At 41.7% G+C, this 23,563-nt stretch overlaps 2 protein-coding genes across 10 annotated transcripts in view; both read left to right on the top strand.

The window, feature by feature from the left end:
* The window catches only part of AK9 (adenylate kinase 9), a 61,629-nt gene extending 55,878 nt beyond the window's left edge, over nt 1-5,751 (top strand). For all 7 annotated transcript variants that reach the window (XM_015621175.3, XM_015621177.2, XM_015621178.2 and 4 more), the window contains 5 exons: nt 19-188; nt 897-995; nt 1,077-1,179; nt 1,702-1,816; nt 5,280-5,751. In XM_015621175.3, the coding sequence (XP_015476661.1) occupies nt 19-188; nt 897-995; nt 1,077-1,179; nt 1,702-1,816; nt 5,280-5,482 (690 nt within the window). In that variant the 3' untranslated portion in view covers nt 5,483-5,751. The remainder of the gene's footprint in view (nt 1-18; nt 189-896; nt 996-1,076; nt 1,180-1,701; nt 1,817-5,279) is intronic.
* A 645-nt stretch (nt 5,752-6,396) lies between these two features.
* On the top strand, nt 6,397-22,510 carry ZBTB24 (zinc finger and BTB domain containing 24). 3 transcript variants are annotated; one of them, XM_015621191.2, is made up of 8 exons: nt 6,401-6,615; nt 6,720-6,963; nt 9,128-10,130; nt 10,520-10,687; nt 11,839-11,922; nt 12,610-12,693; nt 14,912-14,993; nt 15,877-22,510. In XM_015621191.2, exons 3-8 carry the CDS (start codon nt 9,155-9,157, stop codon nt 16,688-16,690), a joined length of 2,208 nt encoding a protein of 735 aa, XP_015476677.1. In that variant the 5' UTR covers nt 6,401-6,615; nt 6,720-6,963; nt 9,128-9,154; the 3' UTR covers nt 16,691-22,510. The 3 variants fall into 3 exon arrangements, 2 of the variants coding, with proteins under 2 accessions (XP_015476677.1, XP_015476676.1); XR_004496444.1 differs by having other exon boundaries at nt 6,397-6,963; nt 12,531-12,693; nt 15,877-16,104; XM_015621190.2 differs by having other exon boundaries at nt 6,401-6,963.
* Nucleotides 22,511-23,563: the final 1,053 nt, after the last annotated feature.

The following is a 23,563-nucleotide window of genomic DNA, read 5'->3' on the forward strand; positions in this document are numbered from 1 at the left end:
ACATTTATTTTTCTACAGAAATTCTTGAGCAGACCAGATGTTTATGTATCATCACTGGCATCTCACCCTCTCCCACCCCCATACATGCTACCGAAGAAACTGACTGCAGCAGAAGTGAAGGCCTTATTCCCTCTAAGGGCTGAAATGCAAGGGTACTGTCCAGTCACTTACCTAGATGGAAAACAGAGGTATGTCGCTAGAGTTTTCATAATCTGAATTACAGACTATATTAATGCATTAAGAAGGAAATATTTTCAAAGTACTTTTTAATGCTGTTCAGGGTCTGGACAGAAAAAGTGATTAAAATTCTCTATATTGCACCTGTGGCTTTGGAAATCAAGATAAAATCACCTTTTAAAACTTACATGGCTACAGGTTCTACAAGAATCTGTGTTGGCTTGGTGTCTTTCATGATGAAGATGGACAGATATAATTTGAATTCTCTCTATCATAAGCCTTCAAAGGTTCAAAGAAATCTCATAAATCCCTAGTAGATGCAAATCTAGCTATTATGATTTTTGTTAGAGATCCATAAAGCTCCACCATAAAAATTTCCTCAGTGTGCAAGAATTTCTCATCAGAGGAGAACCATAATAGCCAATTCTATGTTATCTCTTTTTAATCTCCTGAACTATGACTGGCATTTTAAATGGAGAAGTTCTAAAGAAGCACTATAAAAGTTCCTCAAGCAGATTTTGAGGCAGAGACTCTATAAGATTTTGAACCTTGTAACTGTCAGTCATGTAATGGAAACTTGGATGATCAATTGCAATTTTTCTTTGTAGTTGCTACACTTGCTAAATTACCAGAAGGCTACCAGTAGCTCATGAATTTACACCACACCAATTATGTTTTACATTTTCTGTGAATGAGTAATTCTTGTTCCATCTCTTCAGATATGAAGCTTTGGTGCCTGGCAACATTGAGTATGCAGCAAAATACCAAGACAAGGTATATATTTTTGAAAGTGAAGAAAAACTTCAGAAGTTTATGAGGTGAATACAGTAACTGCATTTTAATCTTCAATCATGTAATTGTTCATACATCTTGAAAGTGCTTACTTTTTATCTGGTTAGGTTACCGGAGAAATACTGGAATCTGAAGCTTCCCCATAAACTCCCTCCAAAAAAAGAGCCAATGCTCCTAACTATGCTTCCTTTGGCTGGATACCTTGAACAGGCCAGTTTTTGCTTTTCTATTTTAAAACATGATTTTTTTGATATATAGTGTATCTCACTCAGGTTTTTTTTAATTTTTAATGCATTTGAGCCTTATATTTATCAATGAGATTATATTAAATTGAAAAATTTTTAATTACAGTTGAGAGCAATTTTTTTAAGCTTTAAAGTAATAGATGTTTGTAGCTTTAATGAAAAAAAATACAAGACCGTCAGAGGGGGATAATAAGCTGCAGTATTATATAATAGATTTTCTGACTTAGTTGTTTATCATATCTTGTAACATTTTGGTTTGACTTTTAACACAAGCTTACCTGGAAAAATTTAAGAGTAGGTTGCTACACTTTGACACATGAATAAATAAAACAATGATTCATGGCCCTCCCTATTTTATGCTAATTTGTTATCTTCTGCTATTCACCAACTTAGGGTATTGTCCTGTATTGTTAGATCTGCATAAAAACTGGATAAGGCATTACTCAAGATTCTGTAATGGTCTTTTAAACCTGTTTTCTTTCTTTAGGGAGTAGCAACTTCTCTAATAAAAGCTCTGCATGAAGTTGGCAGCCTTAAGCCAAAGTATCCATTCCTAAGTGTGAAAGAAACTGCTCTGCTTTTTGTCTCCTTCCATCTAAAAGGTAGTGTATAAAATAGCATGCTATAAAAATAACTAATTGTATAAATTACATAAGTCCTCTGAAACAATATAGATAGCAAATTAGTGTTCATGATTGCTATTTTTTAGAATTTTTGTTTGGGTTTTTTTTCAGCAGGAGATACCAGTTGCAAGTAATAATCTTTAATAGTTTGCAATCAGCTTAACTATTGCCAGCTTTCTTGATTTCAATGTCTTTGTTTGCAGCTCTGCTATAGCTTTGTGCTGGTTTCCAGCACTGCTGGACACTTCTGGAGCATTACTGACATTTCTTTCAACCCTCCACTTCTATCTTTTATAAGCCAAACTGTTCACTGAGTGAACTTCACCTGGTCTTTCATATTTTACATTTTTATTTATTATTTTAGTTAATACCAATATTAATTATTTTTTTGAAGCTCTTCACATCCTGTGTTTTCTCATGTAGTTTTCAGAGCCCTCCAGAGTTTTCTTAACTATCACAGATTTTTCTGCTAGCAGAGCTTTGTTAAGGAACACCATTGAACAGGGCAGGCACATGGTAAGCCCCTGCATAAATGTACAGCTCCTAAGCCCTCAAACTGCTTTTATACTGTAGTTTGCTTCATTCATAAAGGCTGTTTTCATTCTATTGTTAGCATGGCTTTGCTAGCCTAAGGATGCCCATGCTAGGAATGTTTTGCTCATATATTGCAACATTAAATCATTATTAGTAGTGGATGATGAACCAGAAGGGTTATGCAAGTACAGAAATGTCTTCTCCCTGTGCAGTGCCAAACAGTTTGACCCTAGGAATTCAGGAAAACAAGTTTTTCTTCTTCTAGCACTGGGTAGGACTGTTTCCAGCTTTAAGATAAAGCATTCCTGTACACCGACAAATCACTTGAACATAACAAGTCCTTTGGTGTTTCAAACACTGGAACAGATTGCCCACAGAAGTTGTGGAATCTTCATCAGTGGAAATATTCAAGAGCCATTTGAATACAATCCTGTGCCATCTGGTCTGGGAATACCCTGCTTGAGCAGATGACCCACTGTGGTTCCTTCCAGCCTGACCCATCCTGTGATTCTGTGATTTGTTGCAAATACAGCATTATTTATTATGGTGCATCTCGTCAGAATAGTCACACCATTCTTGATCAAAAACTTTGATCAAAGTGCTTCAAGTTGTGGTCCCCTGGAAATTTATTTCATCCTATTTCTATGTGAAGTTAAACCTTCTCATATTCAATTAACATCATTCTCTAATGTCACATTTAAACAGGGGACAAGAAACAGGGATTTAGTTGCTCCTTCAGCTTCTCTCACAACACTAGATTGCTTTCAGTATCTGAGAAGGTACAGGTGATCAACCATAAATGCAGATGGATTTACTCCTGAAAAGAGAGTAGTAAACCATATATCACTAGAGTGATTGAGTAGCCTTCAAGCTAGACTCCTGTAAGGGCTATATTTAGAGATATGCTTGAAAAATCTCTCAGAAATCATTAAATGTAGCTGTCTACAGTTTAAAGGTAGTGGGCTGAAGTGTCTTATAGTATAGTTCTTCATGCTGTCCAGTTTTTGTAATAAGATATAAAATACTGTGCATAGGAAAAAAATTATTATGATTTGTCTCACTCCTTCTTTGCCTCAGGCTAACAATTAAAATAATAAACTGTACTTTGAGGACTGGCACTCAATTCTAATGGACTAAAAAATAACTAGGCCCAAAATAGGGCTTAGGGCAGAGAGAAACCTTCCTTCCTCCTCCGAACTACTGGTCAACTCTTCACAGAGTCGTGGTATCACAGAATATGCTGAGTTGGAAGGGACCCACAACTATAATTGAGTCCAGCTCCTGGCAGTGCACAGGACCATCCCCAAGAACTACTGTGTCCTGGAGAGCATTGTCCAAACACTTCTTGAATTGTGTCAAGACCACTTCCCTGGGGAGCCTGTGCCAGTACCGTTGTGAGCATTCAACCCAGTGAAGAAACTTCTGATATCCAACCCTAATCTAACCCTCCCCGACAACTTCGGGCTATTTCCTCAGGCCATGGACCCTCACTGGTCACCAGAGAGATCAGTGTCTGCCCCTCCTCTTCCCCTCACAAGGATGTTGAAGACTGCAGTGAGGTCTCCTCTCTGTCTCCTCCAGGCCAAACAGACCAAGTGACCTCAACTGCTTCTCATACAGCTTCCCCTCAGGACACTTCACCGTCTTTGTTGCCCTCATTTAGACACACTCTAGTAGTTTAATGCCTCTATTATATTGTGGCACCCAAAACTGCCCCCAGCACTGGAGGTGAGGCCACCCCAGCTCAGAGTAGAGTGGGACAATCCCCTCCCTTGCCCAGCTGGCCATGCTGTGCCTGATGTCCTCCAGGGCAGGGTTGGCCCTCCTGGCTGCCAGGGCACTGCTGGCTCATGTTCCACTTGCTGCTTTCCAGCCTCTCGTTCCTCAGTCTGTCCGTGCATCCAGGGTTGCCCCATCCCAGATGCAGAATCCAGCACTTTCCCTCATTGAACTTCATATGGTTGGTGACTGCTCAGTCCTCTGATTTGTCAAGGTCTCTGCTGGGTCTCCCTGCTTCGAGGGAGTCAACAGCTCGTCCCAGTTCTGTATTATCTGTGACCTTTCTCAGTATCCCTTCCAGTCCTGCATCCAAGTCATTCATGAAGATGTTGAAGAGCACGGGGCTGAAGATGGAGCCCTGTGGAACTCCACTGGTGACAGGTCACCAGTCCAATGTCACCCATTCCCTATAACCCTTTGTGCCTGAGTGGTGAGCCAGTGGCTCACCCATGGCATGATGTGTTTATCCAGCTGTGTGCCTGACCTTTTGTCCAGAAGGATACAGTGAGAGACTGTATTGAATGCTTCACTGAAATTCAAAAAGATTACATCAACTGGCTTTCCTTGACCAGCTAGGTGGATTATTACTTTGTCATACAAGGAAATCAGGTTTAATAAGCAGGACTTTCCTCTCATGAAGCTATGCTGGTCACAGTCCTGCTTATCAAACCTGACTTCCTTGTATGACAAGGAAGCCTATCTTATGGGCAAAGCATTTAGGTCATAGAATACCTGTGTCAAGGACAGAGTGGCCCAGCACCAGCCATACCAGACCTGGTCTATCCACAAGGTGTCCCACTTCAGGTTGTGTGCCACATTACCCAAATTTGTCACTGCCTGGAGTTTCACCAGTATCTCATGGTCTGAGAAATGGGAAGTTGACAGCAGCTGGGCATGTCTGTTGTGTCTTCTTTTACAAAAGCCTGATCCTTCTGATTATCATGACCCTTTGGAGTCAGGAACTTTCTGAAATACCAGACGATCTTTTTGGCTTGACACCAACAGTCAAGGTGTTTATTTATACCATGGGTAATGCTAACAGAGGTAGACTTGGTGCCTTTGAAAATTTCTGTAATGTAATTCCATAATGTTTATAGGGGACACTAATATGCTGCTTAAATTCTTGCAGCACACAACCCCCGGAGCTCGGAGCCAGTGCGGCAGATGTACAGGAAGAAGCTGTTGCAGTTCGTGGAGCAGTGCCAACTCATCCCCTACCTGGGCACTGCCATGGCAGGCCCGTATAAGGAGCCAAGAGATCGGCCCCCTGGCTTTGATGACAGGCTGCAGACTTTTCTTTCTCTGAAAGGCACCCGCCCCACTTTTGCGTGAACCCTGTATTTCCATTGATCAGCACATGGAGTGTTGCCAGCAGGCACCAGCATGGCTGCACTTGGCCCGTGAACATCACACGCTCCTGGGCCACTTTTTTTAAATCTTCAAATCTTAGAAATAAAATCTTTTGCCTGAAGTTCAGAGATATAAAACTACTAGAGTGCATCCAAAGAAAGGTTGTGACAATAGTGAAGGGCCTTGAGGGGAATTTGTGTGAGGAGCAGCTGAGGTCACTTGGTCTGTTTGGCCTGGAGGAGACTGAGGGGAGACCTCACTGCACATAAAACTTCCTTGTGGGGGGAAGAGGAGGAGCAGACACTGATCTCTGCTCTCTGGTGACCAGAGACAGCATGCGAGGGACTGGCCTGAAGTAGTGCCAGGGGAGGATTAGTTTAAATATTAGGAAAAGCTTTTCACCCACAGGGTGGTTGGGCACTGGAACAGGCTGCCCAGGGAAGTGGTCACAGCACCAAGCCTGACAGAGTTCAAGAAACATTTGGCAACACTCTCTGGTACATTATGTGATCTTGAGGGCTCTCCTGGCCAGGACCAGGAGCTGGAAGCGGATGATCCTTGCTGCTCCTTTCCCACCCCGGCCGTTCAGTGATTCCACGGCTCCAAGTCCCGCCCGCCTTGCGCTCATTGCGGCGGCGCAGGCGCGGTGCCAGCCCCGGCCCGGAAGTGCGGCGGCGGCGGCGGCGGCGGGGCGTGCGGGTGCGAGTGGTGCGGGTGGTAGCTGGCGGAGCTGCCGGCGCTGCCGCTGTGCTGCGTGTATTCCTCGCAGGGAGGGAATTTGGGTTCGATGTAGTTGGAGTTTATCAAAAACGAACTCATGGTCATTAATTTGTGAAGTGCAAAAATACTAATTTTTCTCGCGTTGTCGTTTTTCTGGGCTCGGCGAGGCCNAAGAGGGACGAGCGGCCTTCCCTTGAGGGGCGATCCGAAGGGCTCTCACGGTGCGCGGGGGGCGGCGACCCGCGAGGTGCCCTTGGTCGTGCCCGTGTCGAGGCCCAGCCACGGGCCGTGCGCTTCCCCCCGGGATCACCTCCCGGGGGCACCTGAGCTCTTCCACGGCTGGACCAGAGTGTGTATCCGAACGCACTGCCGGCAGCGTGGGGCCTTCTGCTGGGGTATAGCCTCACTCTAGAATGGTGAAGGGTTTTTAGGGAAGGCGGGTGGTTAGGATTTTGCAGTCAAAATATTAATGCTGTCATCTCCTGGTTAAACCCCGAAGTCCTTCGTGCGATCAGAACTCACAAAACAGCCACTACCTTGTCTGGAACACGTGCGGATGTTAGGGGATGCCTGCAGGCAGAGTTGGCAGCAGCCGTCGAGGAATTCTTGTAGTGCACGATAAGGCAGATTGGGTAACACCTGCAGCTGTGCTTTAAGGTGCTCCAGCAACAAACATCAGGCTCACATGCTCCGGAAATTAAAGCTCCCAGATAAAACAATTTGACTCCGCCGTGAATTATTTGGTAGGTGATTTGGGCTAAAGAATCCCTTTTTCACTACCTCAGTAGCATTTAGGTATCTTCTGTAGGTAGTGTCTGCTGTTTCATGGAGCATTTGTTCAGGTGATTGAAACTGTTGGAGTAACTACATACAGTGCAAATATGCATTTAATATGACACTTGTATAAATTAGGATATAACAAGTAGCTAATCCATGTTATCTCTGGTTTAGCTGAGCTTTGTAAATAGGACCTTTTGGGCATATCTCTTCTATAATATTTGGTGGATTCTTCTGAAATTGCTGGATTTATTTTTTTTTTATTTTTGCAAATTTACTATTGAAGAAAGTTAGCAAGTTACATTGATTATTAATGGATACCTTAATGAACCCTCTATTAGATACAACCCTTCAAAACACTGCTGTTTCTGTGTTTGTACTGCCTACCTTCTTAGGCTGAAGCTTAGTAAAGTTAAAACTGTTAAAAAAGTGAAAGTGTTAAAAAAAATTAAAAAAGATAAATTTTCAGAAGGATAGTTTGGGTTAAAAGAAGTCATGAAGTCCTGACACATTGATACCAGTGAAGTTTTAACACAAAATCACTAGGTTGGAAAAGACCTTCAAGATCATCAAGTCCAACCCATGCCCTAACACCTTAACTAAACCATGGCATCATTTATTACAGGATTTCCTAGCCTTTTCCCTGAGTAAATGGCACTGATCAAACTGCAGTTGACCTTTTTTTTTTCCAGTGTAGTGGGTTGGTGCTGGCTGGACACCAGTACCCACCAAAGCCAGTCTGCCACTCTCCTCCTCAGGTGGGCAGGGGACAGAGAATATAATAGAAGCTCATGGATTGAGATAAGGACAGAAAGAGATTGCTCACCAGTTTCCAGCACAGGCAAAACAGACTTGACTTGAGGAAATTTCTTTATTGGCAATGAGATCACGTTGGATAATGAGAAATAAACCCAGATTTTTAACAGCTCACCCCAACTCTTCCTTCTTTCCAGGCTCAGCTTTAATCCCAGTTTTCTCTGCCTCCTCCCTCCAGCCAGGCAGGGGGATGGAGAATGGGGGCTGCAGTCCGTTCATTGCACATTGTCTTTGATTCTCTTTTGATTATTCACACCTTTCACCTGATCCAGTGTGGGTCTCCCACAGGAGACAGTCCTTTTTCCACAAGCTACTTTAGCCTGAGTCCTTCCCATGGGCTGCAGTTCTTCACAAAATGCTCCAGCTTCTACAGGTGCAGTCCTTCAGGAACAGTCTGCTCCAGCATGGGTCCTCCACAGGGTCACAAGTCCTGCCAGCAAACCTGCTCCAGTGTGGGCTTCTCTCTGTGAGACCACAGGTCCTTCCGGGAGCCTGCCCCAGCACAGACTTCCCACAGGCTCCCAGCTTCTTTCAGGCACCCGCCTGCTCTGGTGTGGGGTCCTCCAGGGGCTGCAGGTGGATCTGTGCTCCACCATGGACTTCCATGGGCTGCAGTGGCACAGCTGCCTCACCATACTCTGCACCAGGGGCTGTGGAGAAATCTCTGCTCTGGCACCTGGAGCACCTCCTGCCCCTCTTTCTCCACTGACCTTGGAGTCTGCAGAGCTGCTGTTCCCACATATTCTCACTCCTCTCTCCAGCTGCAGTTGTGCACGTTTCTTTGTCCCTTTTAAAATCTGTTATCCCAGAGGTGATGCCACCATCAGCTGATGGGCTCAGCCTTGGCCAGCAGGTCCATCTTGGAGCCAGCTGGTGTCGGCTCTATAAGACATTGGGGAAGCTTCTCACTGAAGCCACCCCTGTAGCTGCCCTGCTACCAAAACCTTGCCAGACAAAGCCAGTGCTATACTAAGGAGCTGTGACCAAGAGTTGTTTCTTTCTGATTGTTTTAGTTTCAGAAGCTAGGGTACCAATTAATTTTTAGATAATACAGAATTCACAGTACATCAGTGATAAAAAAATGATAGGCAGTAATTCTGATCTAAAAAACTATCTGTAGCCTTTTCATAGGATTTAAAAATACTTTTTGAAGAAATTCCATGACTGCAATAGTCTTGATTTTTCAAACATTCAGAGGATTCAGAATTGCTTCAGAAACTCTTGAACTCTGTTACTGGTATAACAAATGATACTTGGGTTTAATAATGCCAACTTTTAAAATAATTCTTTACTAAAGCTATTCTGTTTTTCCAGGCACCTCCCTTAATACTCATAAGTAAAATGGCAAAAACAACTGATCCTTCTGAGAAACTGATTATCCACTCCAAAGCTCACAAAGATACCATTCTAGCTAATTTTGAGGAACAAAGAAAAAAGGATTTTCTTTGTGACATTACTCTGATAGTGGAGAATGTGCAATTCAGAGCTCATAAAGCTTTGCTGGCTGCCAGCAGTGAATACTTCTCAATGATGTTTGTAAATGAGGGTGAAATAGGGCAATCAATATACATGTTGGAGGGAATGGTTGCAGACACCTTTGGAGTTCTGCTAGAATTTATCTACACTGGTTGCCTCTGTGCCAGTGAGAAAAGCACAGAACAAATCCTGGCTACTGCACAACTTCTGAAAGTGACTGACTTGGTGTGGGCCTGTACAGACTACCTGGAAAGTCGCAGCCCTGGTAGCACATTGCCAGGTCCATGTGAAAGTGGAGTCTCTGTTGTTGGAAGTGACAGGAAAAAAGATGATCCACCAAAGCGAAAACGGGGGCGACCAAGGAAAATCAAGGTTGTCCAAGAAGAAGAAGAAGAAGAAGAATTGGGAGCAAATTCCACTGAAGATGGGCAGCTGAGAGAGAACAACTCCGTGCAAAATGAGCAAAATTTTATGAAAAAAGACACTGAAGTAGAAGAAACAGTCACTGCCAGTGAACAGGCTTCAGTGAGAAAAGATGGAGAAGAAACTGAACCTGCTTGTGGATCAGAGGCTGCTGTTGATCTGTCAGCTGAGAAAGATGAAAACTACGATCCCAAATCTGAAGGAATACAGAGCACTCAGAGCCGTTACAGCAAACGTAGAATAAGGAGATCAATCAAACTAAAAGATTATAAACTTCTTGGGGATGAGGATGAGAAAGGACTGGCAAAGAGAAGTGATGGAAAGAGAAAACGTGCAGGTTCAGAAGCTCGCTGTAAAGACTGTGGCAAAGTATTTAAGTATAATCACTTCTTGGCTATTCACCAGCGAAGCCATACAGGTAGGCTTTCAGAGACTGCTGCTTTTGGGTTAGGTTTAGTGATTTTGCCAAATGTGACTGTTGAAGTGTTGATTGTTGACTACAGCAAGAATTTCCAAAATAGCATGCTGATCCAAATTACGATGTGTTCTGTGTTTGCTGTTTATTCTTGTCAGCAGATCTCAGAATCTAGTCTCACCTAGATTTTAGTGTAATTAATTATTTAGGCACTGAATTATATGTCGATAGCTAAAGAATTATTTTATTCCTTTGTGAAGTTTGTCTCTTTACCACTAATTGAGACTAATTTTTTCAGTAATTACAACGTTGCAGTGCATATCACTGTCAGCTTAGAACATCTAGTGAGAAATGATGCATTTATGCCTAAAAATGTTATCTTTTTCTTTCAGGGGAGCGCCCTTTTAAGTGCAATGAGTGTGGCAAAGGCTTTTCCCAGAAGCATTCTCTACAAGTCCATGAGCGGATGCACACTGGGGAACGGCCATACACATGCACCATTTGCAGTAAGGCTCTGACAACAAAGCATTCTCTTCTGGAGCACATGAGCCTACATTCAGGTAAATACTTCCAGGCAAATGTAGCTCTCTGCTGCAAGAATTTGTCTTTCTGGAAAAAAGGTACTTCTGCTCTGTCTTGTGTGTTCTGGTGTCACATTCCACTGTGGGAAGCTGCAAGGAGTTCTTTTAAAAAAGGATGGTCAGGAACGAAATAATGTCAAATAGGACAAACATATCTGAGAACCATTTATTGGTAATGAAAAAACAAAATGAAAAGGAGTTATCTTATTAAAGAGAGCTAGAAAATACAGAACAAGCAGAAGAAAAATGGGAAAGAAATGGGGGGAGACAGAGGGCTTCACTCTCTTTTCCCTCACACCGGAGTCAGGGAGTGTCTCGATGTCCTGAGGTGGGGCTGTGCATGCTGCCTGCCTGTGCACGGCTCCTGCCATGATGGGCAGTCGGGCAGGAGGTCCAGAGCCCTGGGCCAGAACCCTGGATATGGTCATGGGAAGGATTGCAGCAGTGGGCTGGGTTGGATGCAGGGGGTTCAAGCAGGGACACTGGGACAAAGCAGGCAGGGAGTTGGTCAGGGACACACAGAGGCAGGACAGACATGAGGGTGAGCAAGAGCCAGTGAGGGCAGGAGAGCCAAAAGGCAGGCTGGGACCAGGGCAAAAAGCATAGGACTCAAAAAAAACTGACTCAAAAGCAAGTTTCAAAAAGGCCCTCGAATCACCAAGCCGCAAAAGCACAGTCTCAAGAAAGCCCCAAGCCAAAAGCCCAACTCAAAAAGCAAATTTTAAAAGCCCTGGGGCTTGTCACAACTTACTTTTCATGCCCCTGGCTCCTCCCAAAGTCCACCTGCTGACAGGAGACCATAGGCCCAGTCCAATGTTCCGGTGCAGTCCATTGGTGGAGACCTTTTGCCATCTGACTGGAGAATGTCTTCGGTGTTCCCCTGCTGACTGCCTGCCCCATGTGAGACATGAACCAGGAAAAGTCTTCCCAGAGAAGGTTTTCCTCCATCTTCTCCTAGCTGCCTCCTGGATGTGGCACATTTGCAACCCCTCCCCCATGTGCCTCTGACAACCATTGTTGAGGCAAATCAAAACTGAATCAGCTCCTCACAGCTTGGTTGTGTATTTTATTTATTTCCTTACACTTGCTTTGGACGTGGCTTACACTTTAATAAGTGATTCTCTCTACAGGACAGAAAGCTTTTACCTGTGATCAGTGTGGGAAATACTTCAGCCAAAAGAGACAGCTCAAGAGCCATTATCGACTACACACAGGTACAACAAGTTTGGGTTTAGGACCTGGCTTACAGTCCATGCTGATTTGTCTTCCTAAAGATTGACTTAGGCTGAAAGTTCTTCCTCAGTGACGTATTTAGTCTCTGCTGCCTTGATGTATCCTATCTTGGTATAACAGTGGATATGGTGAAGAAGACATAATGGTGTATAGTAAATGGAATGTATAGAAAAAAATTTAATTGAGAAGGGCTTTTATGATGATTAAAAATTAGTTACACTGTAATTTGACATACAACTTGATAATCTTAGCCCTGCTACCCATGCTACATAGAAGCTGGGAATTGTATAAACAATCTGCTGCCTGGTATGTAAATTGCATTGTAATTGTCCACTACTTCTGACTAGTAAGGGCATACAAACTTTAGGAAGTGCTCTTCTCACTTCTGGAATGGGATGGAGATACACACAGAGGACGTGGTGGAGAAAATCAAAATTTACAAAGCTTCAAGAAAAGGTGTTTTTCAGTTCCCTCTTTTCCTGTGGTAATGCTAAATTGGAACATAGGAGTGTGGCAATTAAGATAGGGAGGAAGCAGTGAATCACCTTTTGTTTTATCTCTATATTATATCAAAGTGGTTATTTTACAGGAAAGTGCTTTAACAAAGATCACTGAAGAGATACAGGGGATCAATTATGCACTGACACTTTTTTTGTTATTGCGACAAGGCCGTTCACTGCCGGAATGTAACCAGTGTCGTCGCAAATTCATGGATGCAGCTCAGCTAAAGAAACATCTAAGAACACATACAGGTAATGTTGTACCTTAGGTTTTGTGGGGTTTGTGGTTTGTTTTTTTCTTGAAGTTACATGGACAAAACAATGTTAGGCAAATTACACTTGTCTCTGTGGAATGAACTTCTGCTCTATTTGTATGTAATGATGCCTGTCTTGCTAATGAAGAGATTTGACAGCAAGAATGCAGGAGCACAAATAAGCTTGTGTTACAGCAGCACAGAAGCAGTGCCTTTTACAGGAAGGGGGGCTTTTTTCCCCAGTTTTATAAAACCTGCAGCAGAAAATGCCAGTTAGCTTTCCTATGGTAGAATCCTGGACTGAGAATTCAGTTTGTAGGGAGAGTTGTAATCCAGCATGTATTGGGCTTGCAGTAAGCTGACAAGTAACAGGAAGTGTGTGTCCTAAATGAATTAAACACCTCTGTCTGTGAGGGATGTTTGCTTATGAAAAGTGTTGTGACCAGAAAAATAATTATTTCCATTTAGCTTTTACTGCACTGTAATAAAGCAGATGTTGACAGGAGATGGGCTGGGAGAGATGATTTAATGCAAGTGCGTCAGAGGGTGTTTTAAGAGATTTAGAGGGCAAGCTGGTCAGGAATCACTGGATAACAGAGATAAAAATATTGATCTATCCTCTCATAATAATAAGCCATAAACTTCATCAAATTCTTTCCTTTAAAGGGTAAGTTCATAAGGTGACATGTGAATAATTTCGTCTTTTAAAGTAACTAGAAACAGTAGCGATTTCCTCACAAAATCAAACTATTCTTAAGTGTGCCACTTGATTGTTGTAATACATAACTCAGTCTCAAGCATCTTAATCTCATTCATTTCCTCCTCTTTTCTAAGTGAAAAAGATTAAATTTTCTGGGATATGCTGAGGTCAGAATTCGTGCTTCTGGGAGTTTTTGGTTATCCAGAATAGTGATAGCATGTGATACTTACTTAATTTTGTATTGAGGAGAACACAGCATTGAAACAAGAGTTTTTTTATCTGAAGTTGATACATGTCTATAAATGTAATGGGAAATGAGTTTAGGGTGGGAAGTGAGAAGAGGAAGCTTACTAGCAAGGTAAGTTGCAAAAATGTGAGCTAAGCTGAGTTTTAGCAGAAACTGGCTTGCAATATATTTTGCTTCTAGAAAAGACAGGCAAGACACCAGTATTAGTTATGTAGAAATAATAATTGATCTGTGCCATCTCAAAGGCAAAGTAAAATTCCAAGGCCAGGTGTTAACATAGATACAACTGTTCTCCTTTGGTAGCAGTTTGGTAACACTGAGTCATAACAATACAGTCTACTTGGGAAGTTACTCCATTTTCAGTGGCAAGCTGGGGCTGAATGACCAGAGGTCCCTTCTGACAAGTATTTTTTGTTCTCTCATCCTTTATCCATGCCCTCCAAAGCCACATGAAAGCTGGTAAGCATTGCAGTTCTATGCTAAATGGGAAGCTTCCTTGGAAACTGGCTGCTGCCCAATCCCTGGCTTTGGTGTGCTTTGATGGTGTGAATTACCACAATGGTGATCTGGATTCTCGTGTCCAGTGTCTCGAACCTCAGTGCTACAAGGATTTGCTGTGGTGTGAATTAGGATTTGCTTTGGTTGGGTAGTATCTTTTTCGTCTGAACCTTCTTATAATTTAATTTGGCCTCTCTGCTTGTATTCAATTAGACAACAGAATTCCAAATGCACTTAAAAAAACCCAACAAATAAAAAAAAATCCCCAAACAAACTCATATTTTATTTAACTCATGATAATTTAATGTTCCCAGAATATCATGAGCCTATTGTGACGGAGCCTTATAGAAAGACAGGCAAATTGTTAAGATAATGGATTCATTTTCCAGCTTTGGAAGTTTGGGGTTACTCACCTGCATGGTGCTGCATGTGAATGTGGCATTAATGCCAGGGTTCAGGGACAGCCTTTTTCAAAGTGTTTCTGTTCCATGTGGAACACCCACATCTGTGCCATAGGTACAGCTTTTTGTTGCTTTGGGGGCTTGGATCACCTAATGCTTCACCTTCAATGGGGAAAAATGCTAGAGGTGTACATTTAAAATATTATACCCTCATTTTGACTAGCGGGTTCATTCCATTTTGGATATCTGCTGAGCCATGGCAGAAGCGTGAGTGAGCACACTTGATACTGTGTATCGTAAAATACAAAATATTTTTAATGTATTGATTAAAAGTGCTATTTAAAAAGGGAAGTCACATTCTTTTTGATAGGTGAGAAGCCATTCACTTGTGAGATTTGTGGCAAGTCATTTACAGCTAAAAGTTCACTTCAGACTCACATTAGAATTCACAGGTAAAGTATGTCTTTTCTCATTACAGTCTTTAAAAATGTAACTTCTAATTTTATAACTTGTATGTAGTGCTTGTTTGATTATAAAACAGTCAGACTTGTTTGCATTTTGAACAATTGTTAAAAATTTAATATTTTTGCTTAATCTATGTAAGGAAAAAATAGGTAGTGTAAAGTACCGAAGTCCTAAATACTCATGCGCCAGGATATTGTAAGAGTCTTCTTTGGTGTTTTCTGTCTGTTCACTGACAGTGTATACTTACTGTTATACTGTTTTTGTGAAGATTTTACTGTAAGTTTTGTCTGACAGCAAACCAGTAGCCATAGTGTGTAAAGGTTATTTGAGCATTGTCCTGTTAGCCTGTGAGCTATCCTGTTTCTTTCATAGCATTAGTTTTCTTTTACCCGTCAGGGCAATTCATTCCATGACATGTTCAATTTTAAATCACCGGAGAAGTTTTGTCTAAGAAAACACATGCAGTAAAATTTCTTATCCTTTTGACACAGGCAGCAAGTTAGGATTTGGACCCTGAACTTTTTAAGCTCACACTGTTAATGCATGTTCTTAAAATGGTCAGTGCTTAGAATTCTGCAAAGTTGTTGCATTCTTGTCAAGGTCTAGCAGCATGGAGCTTGTACCTCTGGTTTTATGAGAGGAAGGCAGTTATCTCTGTAGCTCTGGAGTATATACTAATTGTACAGCTTGTGAAGTCAAATAGAAATAATCAGGAGGTCAAACAGGATGTTTTTAATGACACCATCCCTTATGTACTTAAATTTTAGAAAAACAATGTAATCATTTAAGTATTTTATTACCGAGTAAGTTTCAGAAAGCAGCATTGTCAAAGTGAATATTTTAATGAGATCAAATTCTTTCCTTTTGCAGAGGAGAAAAGCCATATTCTTGTGATATATGTGGAAAATCCTTCTCTGATTCCAGTGCTAAGAGAAGACACTGTATCTTACACACAGGCAAAAAGCCTTTTGCCTGCCCAGAATGTAGTTTGCAGTTTGCTCGTCTGGACAATCTGAAGTCGCATCTGAAAATTCACAGCAAGGAAAAGCAGTTTCAGGAAGTCAGCACTGCCCCAAGCACCAACGCTCATCCAGAAGAAGTGAGAAACATTCTCCAGCTGCAGCAGTACCAACTTGCCACCTCGGGAGGGCAGGAAATTCAGCTGCTGGTTACGGATGCAGTACACAACATCAACTTCATGCCCAGCCACAATCAAGGCATCAGTATTGTGACTGCAGAAAATGCCCCCAGCATGACAACAGAGCAGGCCGCGAACCTCGCGCTCCTTGCACAGCCTCCACAACAGCTGCAAAACTTGTTACTTTCAGCTCAGCAGGAGCAAGCAGAACAAATCCAAAGTATCAATGTGATTGCAAACCAAATAGAGGCTGCCCAGTCTGAACAAATGCATGTCATAACTCTTTCAAAGGAAGCACTAGAACATCTCCATGCTCATCAAGGACAAAATGAACAAATCCACTTGGCGGAATCTTCACATCCAGCTCAGCACGTGCAGCTGGCTCAGGAATCAAGCCAGCAGTCTCATTCTAGCCACAATACAGTTCCTTCCCATCAAGTCAATGAAGAACAGAATCAAAGTGTACTAGTTTCTGAATCCCATCAGCAGCCTCTGTCAGTAAATGGGTCATCTCATGAGCATCCTATCCAAGGACAGGCTTTCTGAAATGCTTGTTTGTCAGCAGAGGGTGAGGACAGAGAATGCTTCTCATCTAGACAGGAATTACATGTGTCACACTTTTTTGGTTTTTTGCAAGATAAGCTATCCAAAGATGCATTTCTTGGTGATTTTGGATGAGTGACAGTTTTTGTAACCACATTTATTTTAGACTATTTTGTTTTTCTGGACTGGTATTTCTTTACCACTTAGTCCATACCTCAGAAGCAATTAATGTGGGGTTTTGTGCCTCATACACATCTCTGCCTCCTGAGGAGATATTTAGCCCTTATTTGCATTGCTGTGTGACTCTCCAGAGAAGTTCATCTTGCTGGTAGGAGAACAATGTTTAGGACATCTGCTGGTCACAGAGTACCGCTTCTCTGACAAACTTAACATTATACCTGAGCTGCTGTCAAGCTTAAAACAACCAGTACTTTTTGCAAAGCTAACACCATATGTCTTACGTTTAATGAGCTTTCTCTCTGCAGGTTAATGTATAGTTCTCTATATAATCATTCCCTGAAGTGCATTATGAGTTTCTGACTACCAAATTCATTTGGTTTGGGTTGAAACTGTTGCAGCCTTTAACCAGCTCTGAATCTTCCCTCCTGTTTACTGTGTGCTGTACACATTTTGCTCCTCAGAAAGGTTTAAGCCATTGCACTTGAATAGTGGCAGAGATGTGATGGTTACACTGGAGAACTGAAACCCCCAAATTCTGCTCTGTTAGTTCTACCACTCGCTCTCTATGTGACTGTGGGCAAGGTAGTTGACCTCTGTGCCTTATTTCATCATCTAGTAAGTGGGGATAGTGTTCACACACCTCTGCCAAGCACTTTGAAGAGCTCTTGATGTTAAAGGCACTGTCTACTGAAGGGCAAAACTCTCTTCCTGAAAGGATTCTGTCTAAGCTTAGGAGCCACTGTATATTTAAAGTGTTATTTTTTTGTACTTTTGAGAGAAGAACCTAATCTTACTTTAATATATGTTAAGACTGGTAATTGTTTATGTGAGGATTCAATGAAGAGCATCACTTCAGAGCATAACAAGTTACATAAATGGGGCACATCACTTAAAGTTGTACAACTATTTTTGTTGACTGAATTAGATGTGTACAGATTGTTTTCAGTGACTGACTGCTAACAAAAAAAAAAGATTTGACATTGTAATAAAATGCCTTGCCAAAATACATGCTTTCTGTTTTCAGATTTGACTACTGGTAACACCTTTGCATGGTTGGACTGGTGTGTCAAAATCCAGATAAAATGCCACTGTTACTTAAAAGAACATGCTTAATTGTCACTTCAGCTTTAAAATGTCATACTTGTGATTTACATTGATATTTTATGTTATAACAAATGAAAAATTCTAAAAAACATGGTGAATTTAAAAGCAAAATTATCCACATTTTTTATAAAATCCCTTGTTCCAAGTCCTGACTACTTGGCCAGCTCCTGACTGCATGCTGCAGAAGTTTAGCTAAGATGTCTTCAAAGTACTGGATCACTTATATAAATGAATCATGATAAGGGTAGACATCTCAAAGAGGATAAAATCATAATGGGAATAAATCAATGGAAAAAAGCCCCAAATCAAAAAAGCAACAAGCCATCCCACAGCAAAGGTGTTTAGGCTTTTCACCTTTCAGAATGGAGAAATAAAATCCGCATACTTTCTGCTACCAAAGTGAACCAGCATATTCTGCAGTTCTGCCTGAGAAGCTTGAAGTCTTGGTGTTGTAAGAGCAGATAAATAAATACGGTAAAACCTGTTACAACACTTATGACAATCTTGCTGATTAATTGTATAAGCTTAAAGTAAATATTCTGGCAATTTCATCCTAAAACTTCTGCTTTTATCTAAAACATTGTGCAGTGCAGCCAAAGTACTGTCTGGTCATAAGTTTACAGGAACTTTTACAGAATTAATGGCCGTATATATTTATAAATCCTGAAGTGCTTAAAAAGAGGTTACAAGCTAAATTCTGAGGCTACCAGTAAAGGAAGTGTTCAATACTTCTTTTTTGAACTTTGTTTTGTTTGTTATGCAATTATCCTTGCAGGATTCAGTTCCATGCTGCAGTTAAACTCAGGACATTTGCACATAGTGATTTCTCAGTGCTTTCCCTGTAACTAAAAGGCCTGAAGTTTGGTGTTTGGAATCCTGTTTTGCTTTTCTGCAGATTACCAGTGAAGAAATGAGCTGCTGTAAATAGCAGAGCAATGACTAATCTTGCACCCTGCATTGCTTAAGCTGTCAGCACATATTGTAGCTTGCACTCAAGAAACTGGTGTGGCTTCTCATATCACAAATGTTGCTTTTTGGACACCATTTGCTTCCTTTCTAGTGAATGCATTTCTGTTAAAGATGAAAATTAATCCTTTTTCTGTCTGTGCATTTTTAAGGCTACAGCTGAAGTCCAGAATTGCTTTGAATTTTAAAGGAAACTCCTTTAGCTTTGTTTTTCAGTCCAGCTGCGACAAATAATGATTTAGGAAAAAAATACATCCCTTAGAAACTATGTTTCAGAACATCTCTCTAAATATCTTTACTCCTTAGCCAGTAAACACCTTAATGTTACTTTTTCTCATGTAAACTAATCCTAGCAAATCCGTCTTGCTGCTTTCTATGTTAAAATGAGATTAACATAAATGCAGGGCAGTAAGAGGACTACAGAAAGATCCAGTTTTGTGAGCATTTAACATCGTTGTGTGTTTCCTCTGTTCAATTTGTAAGTTACCCAGTGTAGCTGAACTCTAATAAGATTTCAGTTTTTTTTTTCCCCAAATGCAAGTTTATCAGATTTTGTGTTTTTCTGAAGATTTTGGTTGGTTCTCCAGGTGCAAGTTGAAACAAATCCCTGAGAGGTAGAGCAAACACACTCTGGAGCCTGCATTTGCCTGTTGTGTGTGTAATTCCCCTGCTTGGCCTTCCAGTCCATCATCTCGGGTTTTGATAAATGAATATCAGAGTATTTATTTCATATGGGCTGTAAATGCAAATTACCCTGCCAAAAGGAAAAGAAAGTGCTTCTAGAGATTGTACAGCAGTTTTCTCTTAGCATCTAAGAGGAAAACGAGAGGACTCTACCCCATCACAAACTTTTTCCAACTGAATGCCTATTCACAAGTTAAAATTAAGGATGTTGAGTGTGGTGTTGATCTTGCCAGTTGCTGAGGAAAGAGTTTTCCTTGCATTTCTTGTTTGTGAAAGACTTGTTTCTGTTATAGCTGGTTAGTCATCATGATGAAGGTCATGGTTGGTGTTTGCTAATACCTATTCTGGTATGCTTGAATGTGGGTATTTTCAGTGTTTTCCCACTTCATCTTAATTGTGAAAGCTAGTATGGGATTCATTCCTAATCACCAAACCAGTGCCTGTCTGAGCACAGCAGCTGGGTACATTTCCTGTCTCCCCATGTCTTCCAAGTGCAGAGACTCCCCCTGACAGTATCCTGTGTAAGTATCCTTATCCCAGAGAAGCTGAGTCTGAGCTGGGAGTGGCTGGGGAGAGGCTAGTTTGCACAGCAGGCGTGCCCCAGAGAGCGGGAGCAGCCAAGGGTCCTTCCTGGGTACGCTTATCTTCGCATGGGCAGAAGTCCCATCTGTGCAGGCCTTTTTTCCAGTCCTTCTGCACTGCAGGTTCTCACCAAGAGCAGAGGAGGGAGAGATAACGCCATATTCTCCAGAGCTATGACTCCAGGACCTCTTTTACTTCTTCATTAGAGACTAATTAAGGAGTCTGCTTCTTGCAGAGTTGCAGTCCCATGAGCTACAACAGTTATTTATGTTCTATCCCTTTTCAGATCCTCTGTAAAACACGGTGAACAATAAATGGTTTTCCAGAGCAGAGGGACTACTGATCATATCTGTCCCAAGCAATTCTTCCAAATGGAAAAATCCATCCAGGCATATGCTCAGAATCCCACTGTAGTATGCTTACTGTTCATTTCTGGCTAATATTTTAATCCTACCTAACTGAAAGTATCTTTGGAATAGCAGGAAGCAAACTTTTGCTTTAGTTAGCAAACTTCATACCCTGTCCTGCAACATGAGGAAGAACTTTCCTGTGTGAGTGACTGAGTGTACTGCAGCACATTGCCCAGAGAAGTTGTGGACTCTCCCTCACTGGAGATATTCAGGAACTATCTGGACACAATCATGTGCTCTGCGATGACCCTGCTTGAGCAGGGAGGTTGGACCAGATGACCCACTGTGGCCCCTTTGAACCTGACCCATTCTGTGATTCTGTGATTTTACTTGCCCTTCACCAAAACGTCTCTTGGTGACCCCTAGCAGCTCTCATTTAGTACCATCATGTGGGGGTCTCTCTCAAATATATATTTGTATATATATGTGTGTGTGTGTCTGTGTATAATTTTTTTTTAATTAGTCTGCTTTCTCTTCTGTTTCACAGTCCTTTTCAGATGCTATTTTGGACTAAAAGGAACTGAAACAGCTGCAGCTGCACCAGGTGGAGAAGTATGGACTAAGAAAACCCTCTAAGAATCACACAGAAGCAAAACTCTTGGGTTTGTGTGAGGGTATGTGTACACCCTTCAAAGGACTTCAAGTTTTCAATAGCAGTACTTCACAACCTTTGAAAGGCTTTCAGGATCATTGTTTAAAGGTGCTGCACAACCTCGTGTGCTTTCCATATTTTCATTCGTGGTAATTGTTTTCCTCTCTGAACCGAATGCAGCACAGCACATCTGCCACAGCTGGCAAGGAGAACAACACTGGCTAATCCAATCTAACTATTGCTACCCACAGAACATTTATCCTCATCTGAGCACTACAGATAGGCTGCAGAACAATATCATGTTGTCATAAACAGGTAATAAATAGAGTCTAAAATTAATATTAGTCACCCAGTTCAGGATTTTAATATATGTCATTTTCATAATTGGCAACACGTTGAATAGAATTTAATGTACGTGAATTACCAAGTGATGAGAAAAGAAACGGAGAAATAGAAAAAAGAGTAGATTGAGACAACAAGTAATTGGTGGTTCTTGGCATGCTCTTTTTATAAAAGAAACACCCAATGTAAATTTTCAGAAAACAGTCCTGTTATGCTTGTTAGGTTAACCATTGCCTTTCTTTTTGACTTGGACTCTCAGTTGACTATTACCAGTATATTTATAATCAATTACTTTTCTTTCCCACAATGACAGTAAGAATGCCTAGAGACTGTCAGTTAAAAAATAAAAAAGTAATTTTTTTTCAAAGAAAAGGGATTAATGGGAGCCAGCCCTATGTATGTGCAGAGTTAAATTTCAAGAACATAATTTCTTGTGTGTAAATTTAAGCACATTTACAAAATGTGGACATCAATCTCAGGTTGTTTTAAAAATAATATGTAGTGGGTTGCTCTGGGTTTAATCCTGAAATGTTGTGGTGCAAAAAGGAGAAAAGAGATGTTTCAAAACGCCCAGTAAGCTTCAGTTGTATTAATCTGTATCAAGCTAAAAATAATGGAAGTAGGGAAGATAGCCAAGACAATATTTTCTGAAGCTGATTTTATATTTGAGTCTGGGTACGATGCTTCTGCTCTGGACTTTACATAAGGTTGCTATAGAGAAAGCCATATGGTCTGGCTACCAAAATTAGATTCTGCTTAGCTTACAGCCTACAGAGGCTCCAGCAGCCGTGCTGCCAGCCTTTGAGAGGAGGGAGGAAAGGGCTTTCCTTTGCATCACTCAGTCAGAGGCCACAAAACATCCCTACATTTGCATGTGCTGCTTGCAGTTACCTACTGTCACACCTCAGCTCATCTGCTGCTGCCCAGGACCTGGCTGTGAATTAAAACTGCCTTGTCTTACCATTTTAACATCTCCTTGTCCAGACTGTTCTATCTGCCTCATTTTTCTGCATTTTTTCAGCAAGAGAACATCATCACATGAAATGATACCTAGTGCACAGATCTTTCTGGCAATGGAGCAATTGTGGTAGCTAAACATTAAGAATCTGATCTTGACAGTCTCTGATATTGCAAGGATGGAGCTCTTCAAATCCAGCACTGCTGTAAATCCCAACAAAACTCTTTAAAAAGCATTTCTCTAATGAATCACAGTAGGAAACTACCACTGAGCCAGACCAGAGAGACTTCAGGGCTACCTGGAGGAGGCCCATCTGCAACCTGTGATTTTTTCTCAGTCTGGGTTTTTTATAGACATTGTAATTTAGCAAGATTTAGCTAAGAGGCTTTTTGGTTCTGACCCTGTGGTTAGGTAAAAATGTATCACTTTATAAAGCCAGCGGGATATACAGCTGGGGGGAAAGTGCTTATTGTTATTAAGATGAGAAATCAGTTGGTTTGGGTGTTTTAAATTTAACATAGGTTTGTTCTGCATGAAAATCACAACTTTCTCATCTGCAATAGGACTTCAACAGATGAAAGTTCACAGTGCTCAGGGATGAAAAGTGACCTGACCCTGCTGTGCTGACAGAAGGCCAAGCTGAACCTACAGCTGTCCCACAAAGCAGCTTTTGCACGTGCTGCATGAGCTAAAAGAGAGCAAAGCTGCCGTGGTGGCACAAAGCTTTGCTGTGGGAGCCGCGACCCCTCTGGAACTGCTCGGTCCACGCGCTGCCGGCGGGAATGATGTCTCAGCAGTGCCCAGCAAATACAGCTGTGGGTAGGAGTTTTTGCGTCAAAAGGAGGCACACACTTTACACAGGGTGTAATTAAGCTGTAAATCTCATTGCCACAGAAATTTGTGGATGCCAGACTTTCCCATTTGCCTGAAAAGCAAAGAAATTCAAATGGAAAAGAGCTGCCAGGGAGAATTAAACACAGAAATACCAGGAAATCCTTGAGGAGAGGCTCATTGGAGGCTGGGAGTGCAGTGGGGAAGCACTTCTCTCATGTTTGCTT

The sequence above is a fragment of the Parus major genome, chromosome 3, assembly GCF_001522545.3.
Source record: "Parus major isolate Abel chromosome 3, Parus_major1.1, whole genome shotgun sequence".
Classification (NCBI taxonomy): Eukaryota; Metazoa; Chordata; class Aves; order Passeriformes; family Paridae; genus Parus; species Parus major.

Coding starts and splice junctions, on each gene's coding strand:
- ZBTB24 (XM_015621190.2), top strand. CDS start 9,155: ATGGCAAAAACAACTGATCCTTCTGAGAAACTGATTATCCACTCCAAA. Junction 10,131..10,519: donor TCACCAGCGAAGCCATACAG/GTAGGCTTTCAG, acceptor TTTTTCTTTCAG/GGGAGCGCCCTTTTAAGTGC. Junction 10,688..11,838: donor GCACATGAGCCTACATTCAG/GTAAATACTTCC, acceptor TTCTCTCTACAG/GACAGAAAGCTTTTACCTGT.